At 48.4% G+C, this 20,684-nt stretch overlaps 1 protein-coding gene across 1 annotated transcript in view; it reads left to right on the top strand.

Moving 5' to 3' along the window:
* ADAMTS17 (ADAM metallopeptidase with thrombospondin type 1 motif 17) overlaps positions 1–20,684 on the top strand; it is a gene marked incomplete at its 5' end in the record, with an annotated part of 251,800 nt that overhangs the window by 16,580 nt on the left and 214,536 nt on the right. The window contains one exon of the mRNA XM_006020100.3: positions 13,795–13,967. Coding sequence (XP_006020162.1) covers positions 13,795–13,967 — 173 coding nt within the window. The remainder of the gene's footprint in view (positions 1–13,794; positions 13,968–20,684) is intronic.

The following is a 20,684-nucleotide window of genomic DNA, read 5'->3' as shown; positions in this document are numbered from 1 at the left end:
GACTGAAATTCAATGGTCCATAAAAGGGAATTGGAGCAAATTGGATTCTTTTCTAATAAAAATGTAAAGTGGCAGATGCTGAGATGTTTAAATCCCAGCTGCTGATTGTGTCCATACATTCCTAGGCCCTTATCCAGTGCAAACAAAAGTTAGTGGACTGGCTTCTGGCCCAGGAGAGGGGCAACAAAATAAAGTGAAATAAGTAGATAAAGGTAGTGGAGTGCCCCAGTTTTGGGATTTTGTGCTGGCAGTAGGCCCTGTCCTTCCCAAAGACCTGCTCCTTTACCTGGGAGCCCTCAAGCTTTGCGCTAGCGGGCTTTAAAGAGGTACGGACTGAGCTGTGCTTTCTACTGGCCTGAGATGCCCTTAGTCCCTGTTGATCTGGCAGTTCAATACCTACAGCTGGTGTTTCTCACCTTCGGAGGTGCTTCGGCAGCAGGGACTGGTTCTTCTAGCTTGGATGAGCAGCTGTGCTTAGTCACACATCTTTAAATCACCTGCTCCCCAGCCGCATCCTAGCACATGAAGGTTGGAAGGGACCTCAGGAGGTCACATCCAGTCCAACCCCCTGATCAAAGCCAGACTGTCTCCAACTAGATCATCCCAGGCAAAGTTTGTCTAGCCGGGTCTTGAAAACCTCCAAGAATGGAGATCCCACCACCTCTCTGGGTAACCTGTTCAAATGCATTACTTCTCTCCTGAGAGAGTTTTTCCTAATATGTAGCCTAAACTTCCCTTGCTGCAACTTGAGCCCATTGCTCCTTGTCCTGTCATCTGCCACCACTGGGAACAGCCCAGCCCCATCCTCTTTGGGACCACCCTGCAGGGAGTTGAAGAAAGAAGAAATTATCCAAGGCATAGAGCAGGTTCCTGCTTGGGCACAAACTCGAGCCTCTGTTAAGTCAACAGAAGTCGCACAAAGAGACTTTTGGATGCTTTGCTCTCGGAGGGGAGAGAAAAGGGAAGGCAGGTGTTAGTTTGTGTAAGAGCACGGTGGCTCCACACTACTAGGTAGCATGCTTCATCCATTCTCACCTGTGTACCATGGGCTGCGTACGTGGCCGGAGGCCTCTGTTTCCTAAAGGTGATGCTCTTCTAGGCAAGTTCTCGTGCTTCCTTCTCAAAGGCCTGGGAGGAACAGCTGCATTTGAGGGGAGATGTTTCTAATGGGGTTTAATATGCATAAATGGAAACGTGTGTACACCAAAGCATTCTTGGTCTTCTTCACATATGCTGTTATATTAAACTGGGGCCCTGGCCATGCCCCCAAGATCTGTGCCCTGCACTAACTAGGGGGTTTGTGCAGAATAGCCTCTCCCCTTCTGAATCACTCATGACCCCATGGAGGCTCCTTAGTAAATAGGGAGTGGGCAGGGGGACAGGGCTGGGGGGTGAGAGTCCCGAGCTGTGACACCAACCCCCGCTAGCTGAAGACCAGCCCCACTACATCATCAAAAAACCCAAATCTTTGGGGAAAGGGTTTCTTCTATTTCTTAGTGGGGAAAAGTATCAGTATGAAAAGGACCAAATGAAACCGCGTTATGAAAGCAAAGCGATTCCTTCTTAACCATGTTATAAAATGTTCTGTTTCTTTGGGAAATGTGAAGTTCTCTAATAACTTTTCCAAAGGTCTCTGGTGATGTATTAAGCTCCCTTTACATACTGGGCCTGACATAAAATACAGCTTGGGTGCGTGAAAGAGCGCAGGGTGTCTTTTGGAGGGGGAAGAGGGCGTTATTTCATATTTGTGACAGAGACCCCATAAATTACCCCCTAAATGGGAGCCTTTCTTTTCAGTTAATCTGAGCTATAGTTTTCTTCTAATGTCAAAGTGCTGCACTGAGAGAAGCAAGCTGGGAAAGCGTAGGAATGTCAGTATTTCTATTCACAAAAAGATGATGGTATTTTTAGTCTCCTTCAGTATTTTTAGCCAGCCTGGTTTGCCAATGGTTCAAGGCTGGTGGTCATTGCAACAGGTGCTAGTTTGCAGGTATCAAATGAAGGGAACATATTCCCTCAACAGGTATAAATTCCAAATGTAACGCAAGTCATGGTGCGTTTCCCCATCTTGAATCTTTGTCTCCCTGCCATGTTTTCTCTGCAGGTTTGACTTGGCCTGGAATAACAGTTGATATGGCCAAAACATGTGCGCACTAAAAATAGTGAGATGTAATGCAACCTGTGTTAGTCCTTATTAGGAAGTATCTGTTGAAGTATTAGAGAGAGGATTTAACAAAGGGCAGCGCAGAACGTGTAATTTAATTAAAATGTTTGCAAATACTTGCCTTATCCCACACCAGATTGTACAGACCTTTTTCTCACGGGAATATTCTTTACTTGCACTCAGAGTTTCATTGGTCTCTCTGAAACGCTGGCTTTCCGAGCAGGGACTCTGGTCACGCTGGTCGAGATCAACCTGCCGCGGGTTTGGGAACCTTCTTTCTCCATTCACCGCAAAGAAGATATCATCGCTGGCCCCTCCTGGCTCAGAGGCAGTGGTTGTAACTTGCTGTGCAGGGGGCGGCTGTACTTTTTCCGCTCTTCAGCGGACAGATGCAGAAGAGGCGTAGCAGCTGGAGCGTTCTTCCTTCTCCCAAGGTTTTGTTCTACTATGTCTTCTGGCTCCTGGTAGAAGTTAGCATTAGTTTGCATCAAAGCATAATAAAATCTAACCTGGCAGCTGCCAGCAAAATAATGTGTGGTGACGAGGCCCTTTTCTTGAGGAAGTTGATGGTACGCCTGTTGTCCATCTGGGCAGGAAGGTTCTTAGGAGGCTCCTGGGTATTGCTGAGCAGATGGAGAACAGTGCTCTGTCTCTGCATTTTGTCACCGGAGCTGCTGGGAAGTGCCAGGTTGGGAGTGGGATCCCATTCCCAGCTCTGCCAATGGCCCATGACTTCAGCTCCCGTGGGACCTTTATTCCCAAGACTCCCAAGCCTGCCTGCCCGCTTGCCTGGCACACCATGCCGCTCCACCTCTCTGCCAGGCTCCGGAAAGGGATCTTTGACCAAGTGGCTACGGAATCCAGGAGCGTCCCAGCCGAACTGGGCCATGTGGTCACCCTACTTAAGGGTGGTATCAGGGCCACTCTCATGCCCGTACACACCAGCTGTATACATTGAAAGCCCTTAAGTGCCCCCAACAGCAGTACAGCCTAAACCCAGAAGCCCTTCCTATTTCAGGGCTGGAGGTAGAGCCCTTGTTAGCTCACCCTGAGCTCACTGGGTTGCTGCAGGGTATAAGTGCAGGAGCAGGCCCATGACCCCTGCCCTTCTGCGCCCTGCTTCCTATCTCTACTGCCCATAATTAAAACCAAGCATGGGTGGAGAGGCAATTACTGGGCATACTGATTCTTAGAAGATCTCCAGTCAAGGAGCAGGAAGCCAATGTGGGGCAGCTGCCAAGTAAGATGCATATGAGGAGTGACAGCTCCCATGTCTTTGGCCAACCCCGCGTATCGGCATAAAGACACCCGCGCTGGTTTGAGATCACTGCACTTTGTAAAATGAAGCTGTTGGTGTCTGAAATTGGGCACTCCACAGATTTGAGGTTCTCTAAATTGGAGGCCATCCTGAAAATTTGGACGTTAACCTCTCCCTCTGTCACAATTTCCTTATTTGTGAAGTGGGACTAATAACTTTGCCATGGCAGGGGTGTCGTAAAGTTGAAGTTGGCTCTGGAAAGCTGCTACATGAATTGGCAGCCTCTTTCTCAGCCGACCTGCTGCCTGTGTAATCCAACGTATCTGCTTACATTAGGGATTAAAATAACTATTACACTATATTTTACTTTGCTTAGCGCTGCAGAGCCAGCACGGCTATGGGAGACGAGCTGGCTTGCACGGGTCAGCTCAAGCTTTCCATTTTACCCGTACGACCTTGCCGAAGATGAGGTGGCAGCAGATATATGATCTTAGGGGCCAGATGCCGTTCTTGTTTGCACTGCTGAGACCCTTGGTTTGGTGGAATTGCTTTAAGTTCTTGCAGTCTCGGCAAGAGTGATGCTAGCATGGCCACGCTATTGCAAGGCAAGCAGTCCTAAAACATTTCTTGACAAAGACCCATTAAGATGAACCTGGAAGCCCGTATCACCATTTCTTGCACTTTGCAATACTAAAGCAAGCTATTAATGTGCTTTATTATTTGCCTGGGATCCTCACAGGTCATTTTTGACTCATGTGTCTAGAGAACACTCTTCCCTTGGATTTAATGCAAGATTATTTGAGCTCCTGGTGGCCTCGACCAGGCTCTGGCTCTGCCCCATGCAGCTTTCAATCCCATTGTTCAATCCAATTACTCAACATAGACAAGAAGTGGGAAGGGAAAAAGAAGCTCGGAAGGGCAAAGTGACGGGCCCAAGGTCAAGCAGCACGTCAGTAGCAGAGCCAGCAGTACTCTTGTGATTCTCAGTCTGATGGTGTATCCCTAAACACTGCTGCACGTCCCCATGAAGTGTACACTTAATGCGTCTCCTCCTCTGCCTTGGCTCTTATAAACTAGGCCTAGTCGCTAGTTGGTTGGGAGGCCTTCAAGGCAAATCCTGGCGCTGTAGGAGGAAGCTGTGCTAGTTACTCGGGGTGTGGCAGTCTGACTCTCCGCTGAGCCAGTTATCCTGCGCTGAAGTGTTGGTGCTTTTTGGATGATAGAAACACGGTCCTGCAGATATGAAAACGAGGTCCCGGCCCATAGACTGTTGAGGGTCATGGGCACTTTCCCAAGCGTCACGGTGTTTTTTGCTGCCTTCTGGCCATGTTTCAATTGGAGTAATCATCCTTTCAGCAAAAGTTTCCCTATTTGCTAACAGTCGATGGGTAGATATAAAGAGGAGGTGACTGCCTATTTGCTGTGTCTCTAGGGGGTGGGATGGGAAGTAACGGTCTTAAAGTGCAACGAAGGAGATCCAGGTAGGATCTTGGGAAGATCTCATTAAGCACTGGAGCATCCTTCGAAGCTTTTAAGAGCAAATTCACTTGACTGAATTTGGTTCAAAACAAGGATGATCCCGTCTTCAGTAGGGGGTTTGGCTAGATGGGCTCCCGAGATCCCTTCGGCCTGTTTTTCCCCCATGATTGTACTTATGCTTCACTTTGTCACAGGCTTGTGTGCTGCTCCCTCTCTCGGTACCAGGGCAGAGCAAACCTGTCTCGCCCCTGGGACTGGGCAGAGAGTAGAGTAATGAAGCAATCGGGGCAAACAATGGGTATAGACAGGGCAGATAAAATCCCACTGTCTTTTGCATGAGGGATGGTAATAGGTTATTCTCCTCAGGGCTGATCCTTCAAGTTGCTGAGTTTCTTTACCAACCTTACTTCTCTCCCAGCTAGGAGCCAAGGTGCCAAAGAAACCGCCATGAGGAATGGGACAAGGTGCAAAAAAAATCTCTGGAGTTAAATCGAGCCTCAGGATTTCAGTGTGTTTGGGGAGTAATCTGGAGCTGTGCATGTGAGAAGGGCCACTGCAAGGTAGCTGACAGGCGGCGGGTCCATGCCAAGGGAGGTGGCAGGTGCTGTTCCCTTGCCGTCCAGGAGCTGCATGTAGGCGCACCCGCCACCGCCACAAAATCGCACCTCTGCACTTGCCTGCACTGCGCCTTTTTTCCTGCAGTGGCTCCTTTTTAAGTAGGGTATTCAGTGAACCTCAATCGGCAGTCGCATCTTCAGCAATACTTTACCGGTGAAGCCTGGTCCAGCCTGCTCCCAGCTGTAACGAGTTGCATGCATGTTGAACCTGCTTCGCTTCTCACCATGAGCAGCTTGATAGGCAGGTGGAGCAAACCAAGGGCACAAAGACTCATTGCTCTGTGCATTCACCCCCATGCTCTGGGGCCATGAGGCATTTGGCAAAGCTGCTTAAGAAATGGCTGGAAAACTGCTGCAGCATCAAAACCCAGACAAGCATGATGGAGTTGGGAAAAGCCAGTGAAGGTTAAGTCAATGCATCTTAAAAAAATAAACCACCTTCTTGTTTCCAGAAACCCCCTGAGGTTGCTTAAGTGAAGACTGGAGTGCACTTGTGTGCTGTTTAGCTTTGCTTCTCTCTTCTTGGGAAGCTTTCACTTTTGTTTCTCGTTAACCTCGCATCCTGGCCTTCGTGCACGGCATGATGCTGTACAGTCAGGGTTGCAGAGATACATGCCCCACAAAACTCGGCTTTGCCTCTTCACCTCTTTCTTTTTTTTTTTTTAATGCAGCTGCATTTTAAAAACATCTTAATTAAATTTCCCAAACCTGCCAACCTTAGATGGGGAAAAGCCATCTTTTTACATCTTGAGACTAAGCTAATCAATTCTTTACATCTGTTTTAAATGTAGAATCGACCCTCTTAAGCAAATGGTTGACTTCCTTTCCTTTCTGTGCTAAAGGAATTGGGGATCCTACTAGTGACACCAAATGTGACTGGTTAACTTGGGATGCCAACCCTCCTCCTAATGTAGTACCTATGTGTGCATGCACACGGTGGATATTAGCCAAACTTGCCCCCTTACCGTGACTCGTTATGCCTAAGCAGAAGATCCTTGAGACAGGATTTATTTGCCTTAGCAGCCAGCTATTTCTTGAATATGCTGATCTTGATTTCTGAGAGAAGAAAATACCAGATTAAACTCTTGGTTGCAAAAAAAAAAAAAAAAAAATTAAGAGTAGGCTCTGGAGACACCTTGTTGGGATGCTGCTTATTTAGTCAGGGATGCTGCTGCCTTGAGCATGGGGCTGGACTAGATGACATCTTGATGTCCCTTTTGAGTTTTGCTATCCTACGATTCTGTGCACAGGACCTCCTGTTCCTCCTGAATGTCGCTGTCCTCAGAGAGAGACACTCATCTTCTTTCAAATGAAGCTAATGAAACCCTCTGGTCTGGTTAGAAAACTAAGGTTGGAAGGGACCTCAGGAGGTCGCATCTCGTCCAACCCCCTGCCCAAAGCAGGACCAGCTCCAACTAGATCATCCCAGCTAAGGCTTTTTCTAGTTGGATCTTAAAAACCTCCAAGGATGGAGAGCACACAGCCTGTCTGGGTAACCTGTTCCAGTGCTTTACTACCCTTTTCATGATCGATATTTCCCTAATATCTAACCTAAACTTCCTTTGCTACAACTTGAGACCGTTGCTCCTTGTCCTGCCATCTGCCATCGTTGGAGGAGAGTCGGCAGAGCAACTCTGCACCTCTGTAACGGGCCTTGCAGGTTAGCATCTGATTCCAGTGACAGCTGTGGCTTCTCCAACACTTCCGCTCGTGCCCAGGGTCTTCCTCAAGCAACGGCACAGGATAGAAGCCAGGTGTTCAGTTTTTCACCTGGCAATCCACAGCTGTATTGGCTGGCGTCCGAGGAAAATCTTCTGGCAGAATAATTCTCAAGTTAAAAGAGCAAGGCATGTTTGAGGCTGCTGCCCAATTATCCCTTGAGGAAAAGGACTCCTAATGGGAGTTCTAGCCTTGGGTAAAATGCTCAGTCCCTTATTTAAATAAGTAATTTTCACCAACTCTGCTTTGTAGGTTTAAGTGCAGCCAGGTGGTTGCAGCTGAAAGAAAGGGAACAAAAATATTTAGGGGGCGAGGCCAGGGTAGAAGGGTGGCCTTTCAGAGAAGTCCTATATTCCAGAGAAGTGTACGGAGAGGGACAGAGGAGACTTGCAAGAGTAGCGGTGAGGGTGGTTGGAAAGAAGAACAGTTCTGGACACGCTTATTGAATATATGTAAAGAGGCGGAGGTTGCAATGATAAGCTGTGAAATGAAGGATGCCGACTCTTTGAACTAGAGGCCTCTACTGAAGATGCAGAAAAGCCAGCTGATGCCATAGGGCCCCTCGAGGACGAATTTACAGGCCTTGGCATCCTCCAAGCAGTGTGATCACGTTGCCCAGGGAAGATGGGAGCCTGCTAATCGAAATCAGCCCCCGAGCTAGCTGAAGTGCTAGGTGCCTGCACACTTGGGACTGCAGCTCTACGGCTCGCCCCACATTATAGACCACTCCAAACCCTTGCAAGCCTCAGGAGAGTAACACATTGGCCATGGCAAAGCAGCACTGCACCTCGCACACAGCTCACGAGCTGCATTTCAGGCTGCCGGTTTGAGACCAGGCTCCCTGCGATGGTGCCTGACCTCTTAAATTCGAACACTGACCCCTAGACTCTGCTTGTAGCTTGGTTATGTATGTTCCCCTCAATGTAAACGCCTCTGACAGCCTCCCGCCTGTATTTTATTGCCCCTAATGCCTTCACACTAACACTTCACATCTGCACCGCAAAGCTCGCAACATCAGTTTCTTCAAATAAAGATTCCACTGAGCATTTAATTCTGGTTTTAAAGGCTTATGTTTATTTTACTTTGGGCTTCATGTGCTGGTGGAAGGATAATCCACTCTGGGTTCATAAATCAGATGGGGCAGGGGCCAGAGTCCCCTGTGTAGACCTGGTTCAGACGTGGGGCTCTACAGAGGTTTTTTTGACACCTCCATTTGCACCGGGGAAGTTGTATAGTCACCTGCTCTGTTTCCACATAGAGATACCAGCATGCGCTCGGCAATGCAGACAAAGTTGGTCGTGTGGGGGCGCGGACATATGGGAAAAGTCCTGGATGAAGCTGGTTCTGGATGAGCAATGGGGATAGCAACGCAGCTACCTCAGCCGAGGGGTGAGGAGAGGGTCCACGTACCATTTGATGTCATGCAGGCCAAACATGGGAGACCAAAGACCCAACCTCTAGCAAAGCACTTGCCATTTTGCCTTGCCTTACATGTGTAGTGTCTCTCTAGCTTGCCCAGTGACCTGCAAAGCTCTTTGTAGACTCCCTTGTCTTCCTTGGACTCATTTCACATTACAGATCCTCGGTAACCTTTAAACTGCTGCTCCTAGGAAGAGTAGGACGTTAAGAGCCCAACTTCTCCAACTTTCGTTGAGTTGGCTGAGTTTCAAGGTGAGCCAGTGGGGTGGTGATGAGGTTGAGAGTGGGAGGTTTTGTGTGGAAAACCATCTGAAAACCGGCCAACTCTCAGCTCCAAGTCAAGTTCAGGGGGGGAGGGAGGTGGGCTACGCAGTGTAATATAAGGCTGCCCAGAGGTTTGCCAGCTCTCCCCTCCTGCCACCCCTCTCCAGGAATCACACCTTCCAAATTGCTGCACAGCTGCAGTTTCACAGCCTTGTAGAGGGAGGCGTCAAGCAAGATGTGCAAACCCTGGCCAGCTCACTGGTCTGTCCCAAAGGAGAGACCACACAGGCCAGCAATGGAGGTGGTGACTGGAGCCTGCCCCTTGCCTCTAGCCTTGCTCCCCAAAACCGATGCAGCCGACTTGCAGTCCAGTGCAGCGGGCTCACTCTTCTCTGGACCCCCAAGTGGCTTTTTTCCCGCAGGCGGGGAGGGCACAGAGAAAAACTTTGAGTGCTCTGACTATTTTTCTTTAGCCGAGGCATTTTTCACAGCTCAGTCATTCCAGGCACAGACTCCTTGACTGGAGTCCAGCCCCAGCCCTATTTCAAAGCAGTCATGTTGGGTTACGAGGTAGGAATGACCACCTTAAAAAAGGAAAAGCTGTCGAAATAGCAGACTGCAGGGGGAAGCTCTTGAAGGAGCATTTAAAGCCTCGTCATAGTTGTGTCACCAGCAAGGAAGAAGGTGGCACTGGATGCTCAGGCCCTCAAGACACCAGCTGGTGCAAATACCAGCTTTCCACGCTCGAGGCTTGTGCCACTTGTCCGGGAGTGCTTGATCTTGCATTGCCAGCCAGCCAGATTTTCCTCAGTGCTTGTTATGTTGCACGAAAATCTTTGAGACCCAGCAAGGCTGGCAACTCTGGCCATCTCTCAACCTGGCTGTCGGCTGCGGCAAAGCATTTTGTAATTGCCGTCTCAGATAAGCAGGGCATGCATGCATGGGAAGAGAAGTGCAAGGGGTCGGCTTGAAAGGGGGCAGCTCTGATTGGAAAGGAGCGGGGTCGGCCAACATGCATGGGATCCCAGTGTATTTGTCCAGCAGTCTCCACTGGTGTGGCTTCGCATGGCTCATCCAGAGCAGGACCTTCTGCAGAGCCATGCTTCCCTCCTGAATCCCCCACCGGGCACAAGTGTGGAGCAGGGAAGCATAAATTATACCCTCCTGGACTGGCTGGTAGCTTTAGATGTATTTTTACTAAACAGTCAGGGTAGCAGTCAAGCACAGCAGTGCAGGAGGAGGAGATTCATGCTGTGATTACTGTATGAATTGAAGAGCCTTTACTACTGACGTATTGGCGCTGGCGAAAAGGCTGGTTCATGGAGATTCACGAACAAGACAGGAGTAGTCTGAACCCTTCCAAAGACCAGGTAGAGTTAGTCTGGAGGAAATGACCCAAGTCCCGTGGATTTAACTGTTGCCTTTTTAGACGGCAGACATTCCTCTCTCATACTTGCCCTCTGTGCTGAAAGGTATCTGGTGTCCAGACAGGTAGATTCCAGGTGTACAGAAACGACAAGGATTTCTTTCTTCATCTCCTCTGTCCTGTCTTTGCGCTGGGTGAAAGACGAGCCCGTCGCTTCTCAGCTGCGCGTGGGGGAGTGTTTCTAATTCCAGAGATAAAACTGTCAAGACTTATTGCCATCCCATCAGGCTTAAAAGAAATCTTGCCTTTCTGACCTTGGCGGTTTTCCCCTGAATGCACGGTTGCATCTCGCGGTCTCAGGACCTCCGTTCTCTTAAATGCGGTCCTGTTTCAGGAATCCTCCGGCAACCTTGTGCTTGATGCTGTGGTTAACGGAGGTCAGACTGCGAGCACAACTGTCCCCGGTGCCCATCAGGTCCGTGAATCCAACCCTACGCGCTTCGTGTCCTGTCTGCAGCGTGTGTTGCCTCTGCTGTATTTTAGGAGGGTCATGCAAACATCTTTGCTTTTTATTCTGGCCTGCGCTGCTTCACGGGTTATTCATAGCAACACCTTCCAAAGCTGGCATGTGTTTGTGTGAGAGAGCAGCCCCTATAAACACGGCATGAGAGCTCCCCTCCTTTGAATGATAAAGACGGTGGGCCAGGTTGTCACTTCAGCTCTGTTGAAACGAGTGGAGCTGGGCTGGCTTGCACCAGGTGAGGATTCGTCCCGAGAGCAGCCAGAACGTTGGCTCTTCTGGGGAAGGACTGTCGCTTCCCCGGAAGTGGATTGCTGCCAGGTCAGAAAAGTCAACGAACGCTAGCTTGATTAAATGTTTTGATGGAAGAAATCTCCTGTGCTCCAGTGTATGTATTGTAATAATAACCATAAAACTGCTGCAGCTTAAGCTGAGTGACCCTGGGGATGGACAGAGAGAACAGAGGAGCTCATTCACCGCGCTTGAGTGAAGTCATCTCCATTTCACAGTTGGCAAAGCGAAGGTGTGTTCGGCCTTCCTCCTGCCTGGCCTTCGCAGGCACTCTGATTTCTTTTATTTCATTTCCCAGCGCTCCAGCCCGTCCATCTCTGCAGCTCTGAAGCCAGCTTTGTGAGGCTCGGACTCCCCCCCTTACAGCCCTTGGAGCTGCACCCGTCCGAGGGGCCCTTTTCCTCCTTGTCGTCCAGCACGGAGATCCTGTTTTGTGGGGCCACCCCCGAGATGGACCGAACCCTTTCTGGCTCGGGCAGGAGCCGCTGTCAAGCATGTTTTCCCCAGGAGGGGGGTTTTCAAAGCAGGTTGAAAAAAAATTGAATTTCATGGCTGTTTACTCAGTGTAAAAATACATCCCGAGCACTGACAGTTAATGCCTTGGGCACAAAAGCATAAGCAAAGCGATTCTGGAACGACTGCCAGACAGTTGTGAATATGGATGGGACGGACGTGCGCGGATGTGCATGTTGCCGAGATGGAACGGATGTATGAATGAACAGAAGTCCTGGCGTCGGGCTCAGGTAGGTACGAAGTGGCTTACGACCGCTGGAGTCCGACAACCTGAATAAAAGCAATTCATTCAACGCTAACGGACAGTCTAGATGCAAGCGTCTTTACCAGCCTGGGAGCTTGGGGTAACACAAGCTGCGTTAGGTAAGAGAGCTAGTAAACAGGCTGTGGAAAACCAGGATCATAGAATAAACATTGTAAACTGAGATCTGCCCATTGCAGAATGGGGTTTCCCATATGAAGGTGCTTAGAGGAAATCTGTTGCACTTAATAATGGAATAGAAAGGCTCTGCTTTGGAAGGGCAGCCTGGGAAAGAAGGACCTTGCTCTTACGTTCGTTTGCAGCACGAAAGAAGAAGATGTCCACCTGATCTTCACGTAGCATCTCTGCGGCACACCCCTTTTATATTGAACACAAGAATGGCCTCGGCCCCATTCATGTGGAGGGACCACGCTGCGTTCATCCCCCAAGTAGTCTTGGCTTTCCCAGGGGAAGCACTGAACATGAGTATGAGCTGCAGGATTTTCCCCGTAGCAATTAGCACCTTGAGCAGTGAGCCACGTGTGATTTCGCTGAATGCTGAGATTTGGCCCGTAATCACAAAACCAGTTGTTTCCAGCTACTCATTTTGCAGATGAAAACATGAATGCTTTCCTCGCTGTAATGAGGAGTACCGATTTAATGTCCAATCTCTGCTTCAGTTCTCTCCTGCTCACTTATCCTTCAGGTGTTATATGCTTCGGTCTCTAAGCTGCGGGAGTTGCTCTACTTCTCAGCTGGGAAGGGAGCGGGTCGCTGGTGTGTTTGTCCTTTGGTCTTTGCTTTTATGTCCTTGGTGCAGTGATTATTTTCACACCAGGTGGGATTTATTTTCTCTCCTATGCAGTAGCCAGTTGCTGCTGCATTTCTGGATTCCCTAAAATCGTTCCTGCTTTCTTAGGCTATGAACAGACATTGTGGTTGTCCCAAGAGATAGCCTTTTGTTGTATAGACATCCACATCCACATCCAAGTCCCTCTGAAGTAAGACATACTAATGCTTTTTTTTCTGGGACAGCCTTTTGTATGTCTGTACAGTTGTTTTAGCTCATTCCAGGGACAGAGCAATCAGTCCGAGTGCTCTCTGTGTCCGGGGTCAGATGAAACATCTGTTTACAGACTTAAGTTAATAGAATTAAAGGCCGGTAAGGACCATTGTGATCCTCTAATCTACCCATTCTGCTCACCTTGGGCCATAGATTTCACCTAAATATTTAACCCAGTGACTCGCCTGTTTTCTTAGGAAGACACCTATTTTTAATTGCTTCATTTAGAGGCGCTCAGTGATGGAGAACCTACCACATCTGTTGGTAATCAGCTCCAGTGGCTAAGTGCCATTTAATGTGATATGCGTTTTTAAAGTGCAGCCAATCAAAATACCGACCGCAGGAATCTCTTACAACTGCTTTGGCTAAGAAAAGGCTTCAGAGGCTAGCAGGAACAGACACATCCCCCAGATTGTATGTCATCCTGCAGTTGTTGTGTAGCTCCGTGATCCAGCGTGTCCCCGAGGAACCTGGCCGGTCTGACCTTTCTTCAGCGGGTTGTCCTGAGTTTACACTCATATCTGTCCACGTGAATGGAGCAAACAGGGTTTCTGTGTCCTGTGATTCTTGCAACGGCGCGATTTCTATCTGGGTTCAGCCACCACTAATTCTCTGCCTTTCTTAATCCTGTCTCTCTGGATTTGGGTTGTTCTTTCTATCACGTTTTCAATATATTCAAATTGTCTCATGCAAATGCATACATCTGGTAAGGCACGTATTCATAAAGTAAACTCTTGATGGGCTCCTTGAAAGGGAAGGTCACAGGGGAACTTCTTGTCTGAAATTTCAGGGGAATTTTAGCTACCATGCAGCATAATGTGTTGCTGTGGATCTGCCTGTTAGGTCTGGAGTATTGTTTAATATGTACTTTATTTTTTAGAGAAGAAGAGGCAAAAGAAGATCAAATCAGTAAATGACTGGAGAGAGCGAAGAAATGCCATTCGACTCACCAATGAGTATACGGTAGAGACCCTGGTAGTGGCTGATGCCAACATGGTCCAATACCATGGTGCTGAGGCAGCTCAAAGATTCATCCTCACAGTTATGAACATGGTATGTATTCGCTTCATCCGCAGAGTGTGTCTGAGAGTCCAGACTTGGATCCAGTGTAGATTGAGCCTGGGGCTCAGTTCAGGGTGACTGCATCTCCAGTTTGGCATTGACTTTGCTGCGCGTTTGCAAGCATTTGAGCCGAGTCTGCGTAACCACACCTGGGCCTGTGTTTGGATCTCGCCTGGACCATAGGGGCAAATGTGAACACGAGGGCTTGGTTCTGAACTTGTCTGGCCCAATGAAAATCAATCTGCTTTTAGTTCCTGCTCCGGGTTGAACTGTTCTCGTTCTGAACAGCGTGACTCGGCATCCCTGAGCCTAGTGTCTCCACCCCTGCTGTGGTATTGCTATCTTCCTGGCAGCTGGAAACTCAGGAGCTGCATTCTCGCATGTATCTGCAGTATATGGCTCCCCTAAATGCTCTTCTGTCCATCTGATAACTGGAATAAGCTGCTACTGGTCAGACGGCTCTGCTGTGATAGCAAGTCATTGTGCTGGTGCTTTTAGCCTTAGGACTCCCCTCCAGTTGGTTCTGATTTTCTGATGCAAGCTGCTTGCAAAAACCCTCCTAGTAAGAGGTGCCCACGTGTCTGTAAATGTGTATAACACACTGAAGTTGTGCTTGGGCAAAGGATGTGGCATAACTGCTTGTGAAAGAACTTAAAATTCCCTCATTTGGGCACCACTGAGTAATTCAGTAAGACCGGCACGGCGAACAACGCCCTTTTTCCTTAACAGTAGCTTCGGTGGTAAGAGATGTTCCCGTGACTTAGGGATTCAGGGTCCCTACAGACGCCCTCGTCCACGCTCTAATCAGAACGCTCCAGCGCCGCCTCGCCGTCACGTGTACTAAGCCCCCACGCGTTTCAAAATGGCCACGGGGGCGCTTAATTTAAACCTCGTCAAACAAGCTTTAGATAAAGTGTCCTGCGGCCATTTTGAAATGTGCTGGGGCTTAATACACGTGATGAGAAGCTGTTTTAGTTAGAGCAGCTCTCCGGGAACCACTCTAATTAAAAAGCTTCCTCCCACTCCTGAGCATGTGTATAGGCAGCCTCCGTTTCAGGTGCTAGGTGTCCCCCGAGCCCCTCTGCACTGCTTGGCAAATTCTGAAATCCTTTTCCTTGGAAATAATGTTTTGCTTATCTTGGGTCTTCTCTTCCTCCCGTCTTTATGGAGCAGAGAATTCAGAGGGAGGGGATCAGACCTGTGGTCTGGCCTGGTACGACACTTCCTGTGCTCCTGCAGACTTCCAGCTGTTTCGCAAACATGGAGTAAAGATTGGCAGCTTCTTCATGAGGTTCCTCTCTGCCAGGCAGGCTCTCGATTAGTGTTAAACTGGAGTATCTGTGGCCCTGGAGCCACCCTGACTTGCAACAAAGGATCTGGCCCTAAGGCTTTAGGGACTTTTGTTTGATCTTTCCCCTCTGGTTGCTAAGTCATGCAAATATCTGTCTCCTTCACCACCAAAAAGCATGACAAACCCTTTGCAAACTTGCAAGCACGTTCTTCAGCGTCAAGTCAAACCCTGAGGGGTGGCGGTGGGGTGTCTCGCACGCAGAACAGGTGGTTGTGCCAGCACCTCTGCTAGGCTGGTAGAGTTGTACTTCATGACCATACTCCGATCCTTCAGGCAGAATGGGAGCATAGCGGGAGTAGGTTTTCATTTCCGAGTTGCTAGATGGCATCAGATATGGGGATTTGGTGACTGGAAGCTGTTAAACTGCTTGGCAGCATAAAAATTCAGTCTTTGTTGAAAGGAGTTCACTAAACTCCAGACAAATGGCATGGATCAGCTCCTTGCTCAGCGGAGACGGTGACTAAAATGTCTGTGAGCACTGAACGGCCCTCTCGCAGGGTCCTTCCAGGCTGGCCGAGACATGGAGGGGATGCGGGATGGCAGAAAGTTGCATTTCGGGTGCTGGTGCCACCTCAGCCGTGTAGATGCCAGAGGTCACTTCCTTCCCCTGGCCATCAAGCTCTTACTATCTGAGTGCCAAACTGGCATGAAAGCGGGGAAAAAGGCAGTATTTTGGTCATTGATGAAATGCACAGAGCTGGACGAGGCAAAGATCAGAACGTAACCTCGCTGAAGAACAAGGGATTCATTTTTTTTTTTTTTTTTGTTCAAACAGACCTGCTGTTTCTTTAGCAGGTGCTGCTTCAGGGAGCCCATTGTGTCCTGAAAATATTTGCTGGTGGGGGACACTGGGAACTTGACTTATCTATTCCCTTAACAAGTTGGTTCTCTTCTTTCACCTTCTAGCACGCCGCGGGAAGGGCCTGTTCAAAGGGCCCCATTGTGCTTCTCTATTTGTTTGGCTTGCTCTTTAGAAGATGTGTCCTTTCAACAGATCCCTTCTTTTTGCCATCCCTTCATTCCAAAATGGCTCGGTTGCTTTTCAGGATGTGTTGCCTTCAGAGCACACAGGAAGCTAATTCTTCTCTCAAAGCCATGTCCCACCTGCCTGGAATGACATCCCTCGGCTTTGCAGTGGTTAGGTGGAAAAATGGATTTCCCTGACACGATGGATTTGACAGGCAGCAGTGCAGACCTGTACATCAGCATTGAATAGAGGCGATTTATTTGTTGCATGGTCACCTCGCTAAATACAGAAGGGGCAAAGCAAGGGACAGTGGGTCAAAACTCATGTGCTAAAACACAAGAGTGAACTCCCTCGAAGCCATTGGGGGCTTTGCAATCGGCTTCATTGGGGCAGGAGAGTTCACCCCTGAGGGAGCGGTGTAAGGATGGTCATGAAGTTAAGACACTGCACTTTCTCTCAGGTGTCTGGGGTCGGCCACAGAGTCCATCAGTGACACGGGGGCACTCGGTCTCTATGTCCTGGTTCCCCGTGCATGAAATGGGGACAACGACCCTTCTCCAGCTTGTGAAATGCTACTTTGCAGATCATGGCCAACGTCACTCTTGGCTAGATCAGTACATAAGTCAGGTGGTAGATGGGCACACAGAGCGCAGCACGCTGGCTGCTCATTGTACATCTAGCCCAGCGGTTCTCAGCCTTTTGAGTCTAATGTGGGATGACTCGAGTCTAAAGGCACCCCTGGGAAAATGCCAGGTCTTGGGTTTCACTTGTTTTTTGACTCTGGAAAGCGAATAGGGCAGTTCTTGTGTTGCAAAGAACTCAGAAGGAGCACAGCCGAGCAGAAAGTTTTTGACACTGTGGATTTCTAGCTGAAATATCTGGATTTTTCATGGGAATCAATTTTGCGCTCCTAACTCCGCGTGGCACCCTTGAAAGGATCTCGAGGCACCCAGGGTAGCGCAGCACCCTGAGTGAGACTCGCTAGTCTAGCCAATCCCCCAGCAATGCCAGTTCTGTGGATTACCAGGCTTTCTGTAGAGATACCGGGTTGGGGACAGGATCTGCTCCAGGGTTTCTAGACTGTGTCCATCCAGCTATGCTGCAGGACACGGGGCTGCCTCCAAAAGAAACCAGAATGTTAATTTTGGCATCGACACTCGCATTTAGGCAAATAGAACATGACTGGTCAGGGTTTATTAATTTAACTCCTCTCTGTAAGCCATTACGTTTACTGTCAAACCACAAAACAAGCATCAAAAGGGCTTATTAATGCATGCTATATTTATAGATTATTTTTTAAATAAAGCGAGTTCCCTTAAAGCATTTAATATCTATTTATGTTACGAGAGTTTCTTTGGGGGATGGGGGAGTCAGCATTACAAAATCCCACTTTATTGCTCCAGCTGGTAGATGAGATTCTTAATAGCAGCAAAGGCAAAAACTAAAAAAAACAAAGCAAAACCCTTTTACAATCGGAGAAATGCTGGGTGTTGCTTCGTACAGCTAATTCTCCACGTTTAATGGCACTCTGGTTCAGGTCCCACATCGTGAACAGACAATGGTTTCTTATTAATTTTAGGGTTATTATTCCCAAGTGTCGTTCTAGAGGCAGAAGCTTTTCTGTTGAATAAACTCATAGCTGACGTTGTACAACAGACTCTTCCAAGACCTAGAGAAATACCCTGTCAAGTTATCCCCCTAACATATCATTAGGAGCCAGCATAGCTCCAGGGCTTTAAGTTACCTTTTTCTGTAATGAAATCTTTCCTCTATTTTCTGAAAAAGGTATATGAGTCGGCACTAATAGGAGACTCCAGGTGGATTTGTAGCAAGGTTAAAAAAAAAAAAAAAAGTCAATAAATGTTGGGTGTCAGATGCCACCAGCTACACACGCAGCCCTGCAGTAGCCAAGGAGATCGGATGGTGGAGGAAACGCGAATGCAGAAAGTGCCAAGAGACTTGTAAGGCTCATAAGCAAGTCAGTCATGCAGAGAGTGAAACCTTTTAGAGCAAGTGGAAGTGGAAGTTACCCGTTTCACCAGGGAATGACAATATTAAGCTCTGCGTTGCAGCCTGCATGTGGTCTTCCTACAAAGTCTCTTGCCAGTCCCACTGCTTGACTGGCGATGTTGAGCTCATCTTTCTTTGCTAGTGCTTGAATCTCTTAATTGATTTCTTTTTTAACTAGCTCAAATAAAATTCCCTTGACTTACGGTCCTGGCTGGTGCTGCTCTAGTTAGATTTCGGCTCCTGCTTCTTGTCGTTCCGCCCTTTACACCCTCTGTCTGAACTGCAACTGCCTCTTCCACCCTTGGCTTCCTGTGATCTCCCGATGCCTTGAGAGATCCCTGACCCTCCAAAAGACAAGTCTTCCCCGTCCTACTTGTGCATGGCCACGTGGCCAGTCCACCGCTGCCTCCTCCCACTCGGTCTAACAGGACCTTGCACTTTCTGCAGTAGAGCGCACATCTCTTCTACAGATCATTTGCACGTCGGGGGACGTGCAAGGGCTGTGCCGCTCTAGCGGTATTTCATAAGAAGTTGCCCCTGTGTTCAGTTCTGTGTCTCTGTTTCTGCAGCTCTGGGAGTGTTAGGAGGATGTTTGACCTTTTTATTCCCCTACCTTTCTAGAAGACCGCTCAAACGCCCCCACCCTTGCATGTAGAGCAGATGCAGCCTGGCGAGCATTGGTACGATGAGGATTTTTTCTCCCTCCCATTTCTTGTTCTACTGTTTTCCCTTCTCAAGTAAAAGCTGATGAGACTGAAAGGAAGCACTTGCTCACTGTGGATAGAAAAAACAACAGCAGCTTCTACGGCAGGGGTGGGCAAAATGCGGCCCGCCAGGCCATTCTATCTGGCCCGCAGGGCTCCTAAAACATTTAGAAAATTAATATTAATCTGCTCTGGGCTGCCTGTCATGCGGCCCTCGATGGCTTGCCTAAACTCAGTAAGCGGCCCTCCGCCCAAAATAATTGCCCGCCCCTGTTCTACGGTGACTTTTTCTTCTTAACATATGCTCTGTTTTCCATTTTGGAGGACAGCAATGCAATTAAAATGATCCGGAGGTCCTTGGGGTGTGGGTCTTTGAGAAGCCAGGGCAGAGCTGTTAGCGGTCATCTCCGAGGACTGACTTTGGAGGAAGCACTGGACCCCGTAGCAGTTATACTGAGCTGTTCAGTGTCCACAAACTGCTTTAAGACCCAAGTTCCCATTCGAACCGCCACAGTAATAGGTCCTTTCTTTGGGGACAGACGTACATCAGGGTTTCCGAGACCGCAGCACGGTAATTTAAGAGTGACTTTTGTTCCATAATCCACCAGCTTTGAAAACCTGAAGATGTGCATTTCATTTCAGTTTTTTTTTTAAATCTAAGTGCATTTTTTTGGTTTTGGAATGGGTGTCGAGTGCAATTTGGTGTCGAACTTGCTCCTTCTGAGGAAGACTCCGGCGTGCCTGAGTAGGTAATTGTAGCGTGTAATCTTAGTTGTGCAGCTGTTGCTAAGCCATGTGATTAAGGTAAAAGCCTCTTGCAGCAGCAAGCAGCAACATGAAGTTAGAGAGCCCTTGAATGTTTGCTAAACGGGGAAGCTTTATATTGGCCGTTAGGAATAAAACTGGTTTACTCGTTGCAGTTTTCTTTGGTTTGGAGGGCCAGGGTTCCTTCTTGCAAACCTTTTTGAGATGCATTTTTTTAAAAGTAACTGAATCACATGAAATAATTTTATTTTTTTTCCTTCGCAGATACAGATCTTTGTTTATGGGTCTGCGTCTTAAAGCCTGGGGGGCAGGAATATGCAGGCTCAGGCTTTCCCATGGATGCTTAGCCACCTCGCCCCAATCTGGGCTTTTGGAGCAGGAAGCAGCAGGGGCTGTGAAGGAAGGGGGCATAAATATCTGATTATTGTCCAAAGATTCCTCTTTCCTAATGGGTGGGGGAGCTCCCTCCCGTCATCCTGAGAAAGCTTGACATCAAGAAAACCTTGTAAAGAGCCATACAAATGGCTGAATATCTTTTTCCCCTTTAAAAAAAAATGTTTTATAGTGTAGTTTATAAGCTAAGCTTTAGGTGGGAGTTAAAGATCCCACGGCGCTTTTCAAAACAAGTCGGGGAAAACCTTGGCAACCTGGCTAACGCTTCCACTCTCAAAACATGGGCAAAGGCCAAGGTTGGGGAGGATTTCAAGGTTTTATTTTTACAAAAGACTCGCACACACACACACACACACACACACACACACACACACACACACACACACAAAAATGCAATGCACCTCAGGGCACGGGGTCTGAAGTCTGCAAAACACATGCACGGATGAACACCTGCACTCAGGATGGCGGGTCAGGGGAACACTTCCCTTGGAAAGACTTTTAAGAAAAAATGAAAGCTT

This window comes from Alligator sinensis, unplaced genomic scaffold (genome assembly GCF_000455745.1).
Source record: "Alligator sinensis unplaced genomic scaffold, ASM45574v1 scaffold210_2, whole genome shotgun sequence".
In the NCBI taxonomy this organism is placed as follows: Eukaryota; Metazoa; Chordata; order Crocodylia; family Alligatoridae; genus Alligator; species Alligator sinensis.
This window is presented reverse-complemented; position numbering and strand designations above follow the sequence as displayed.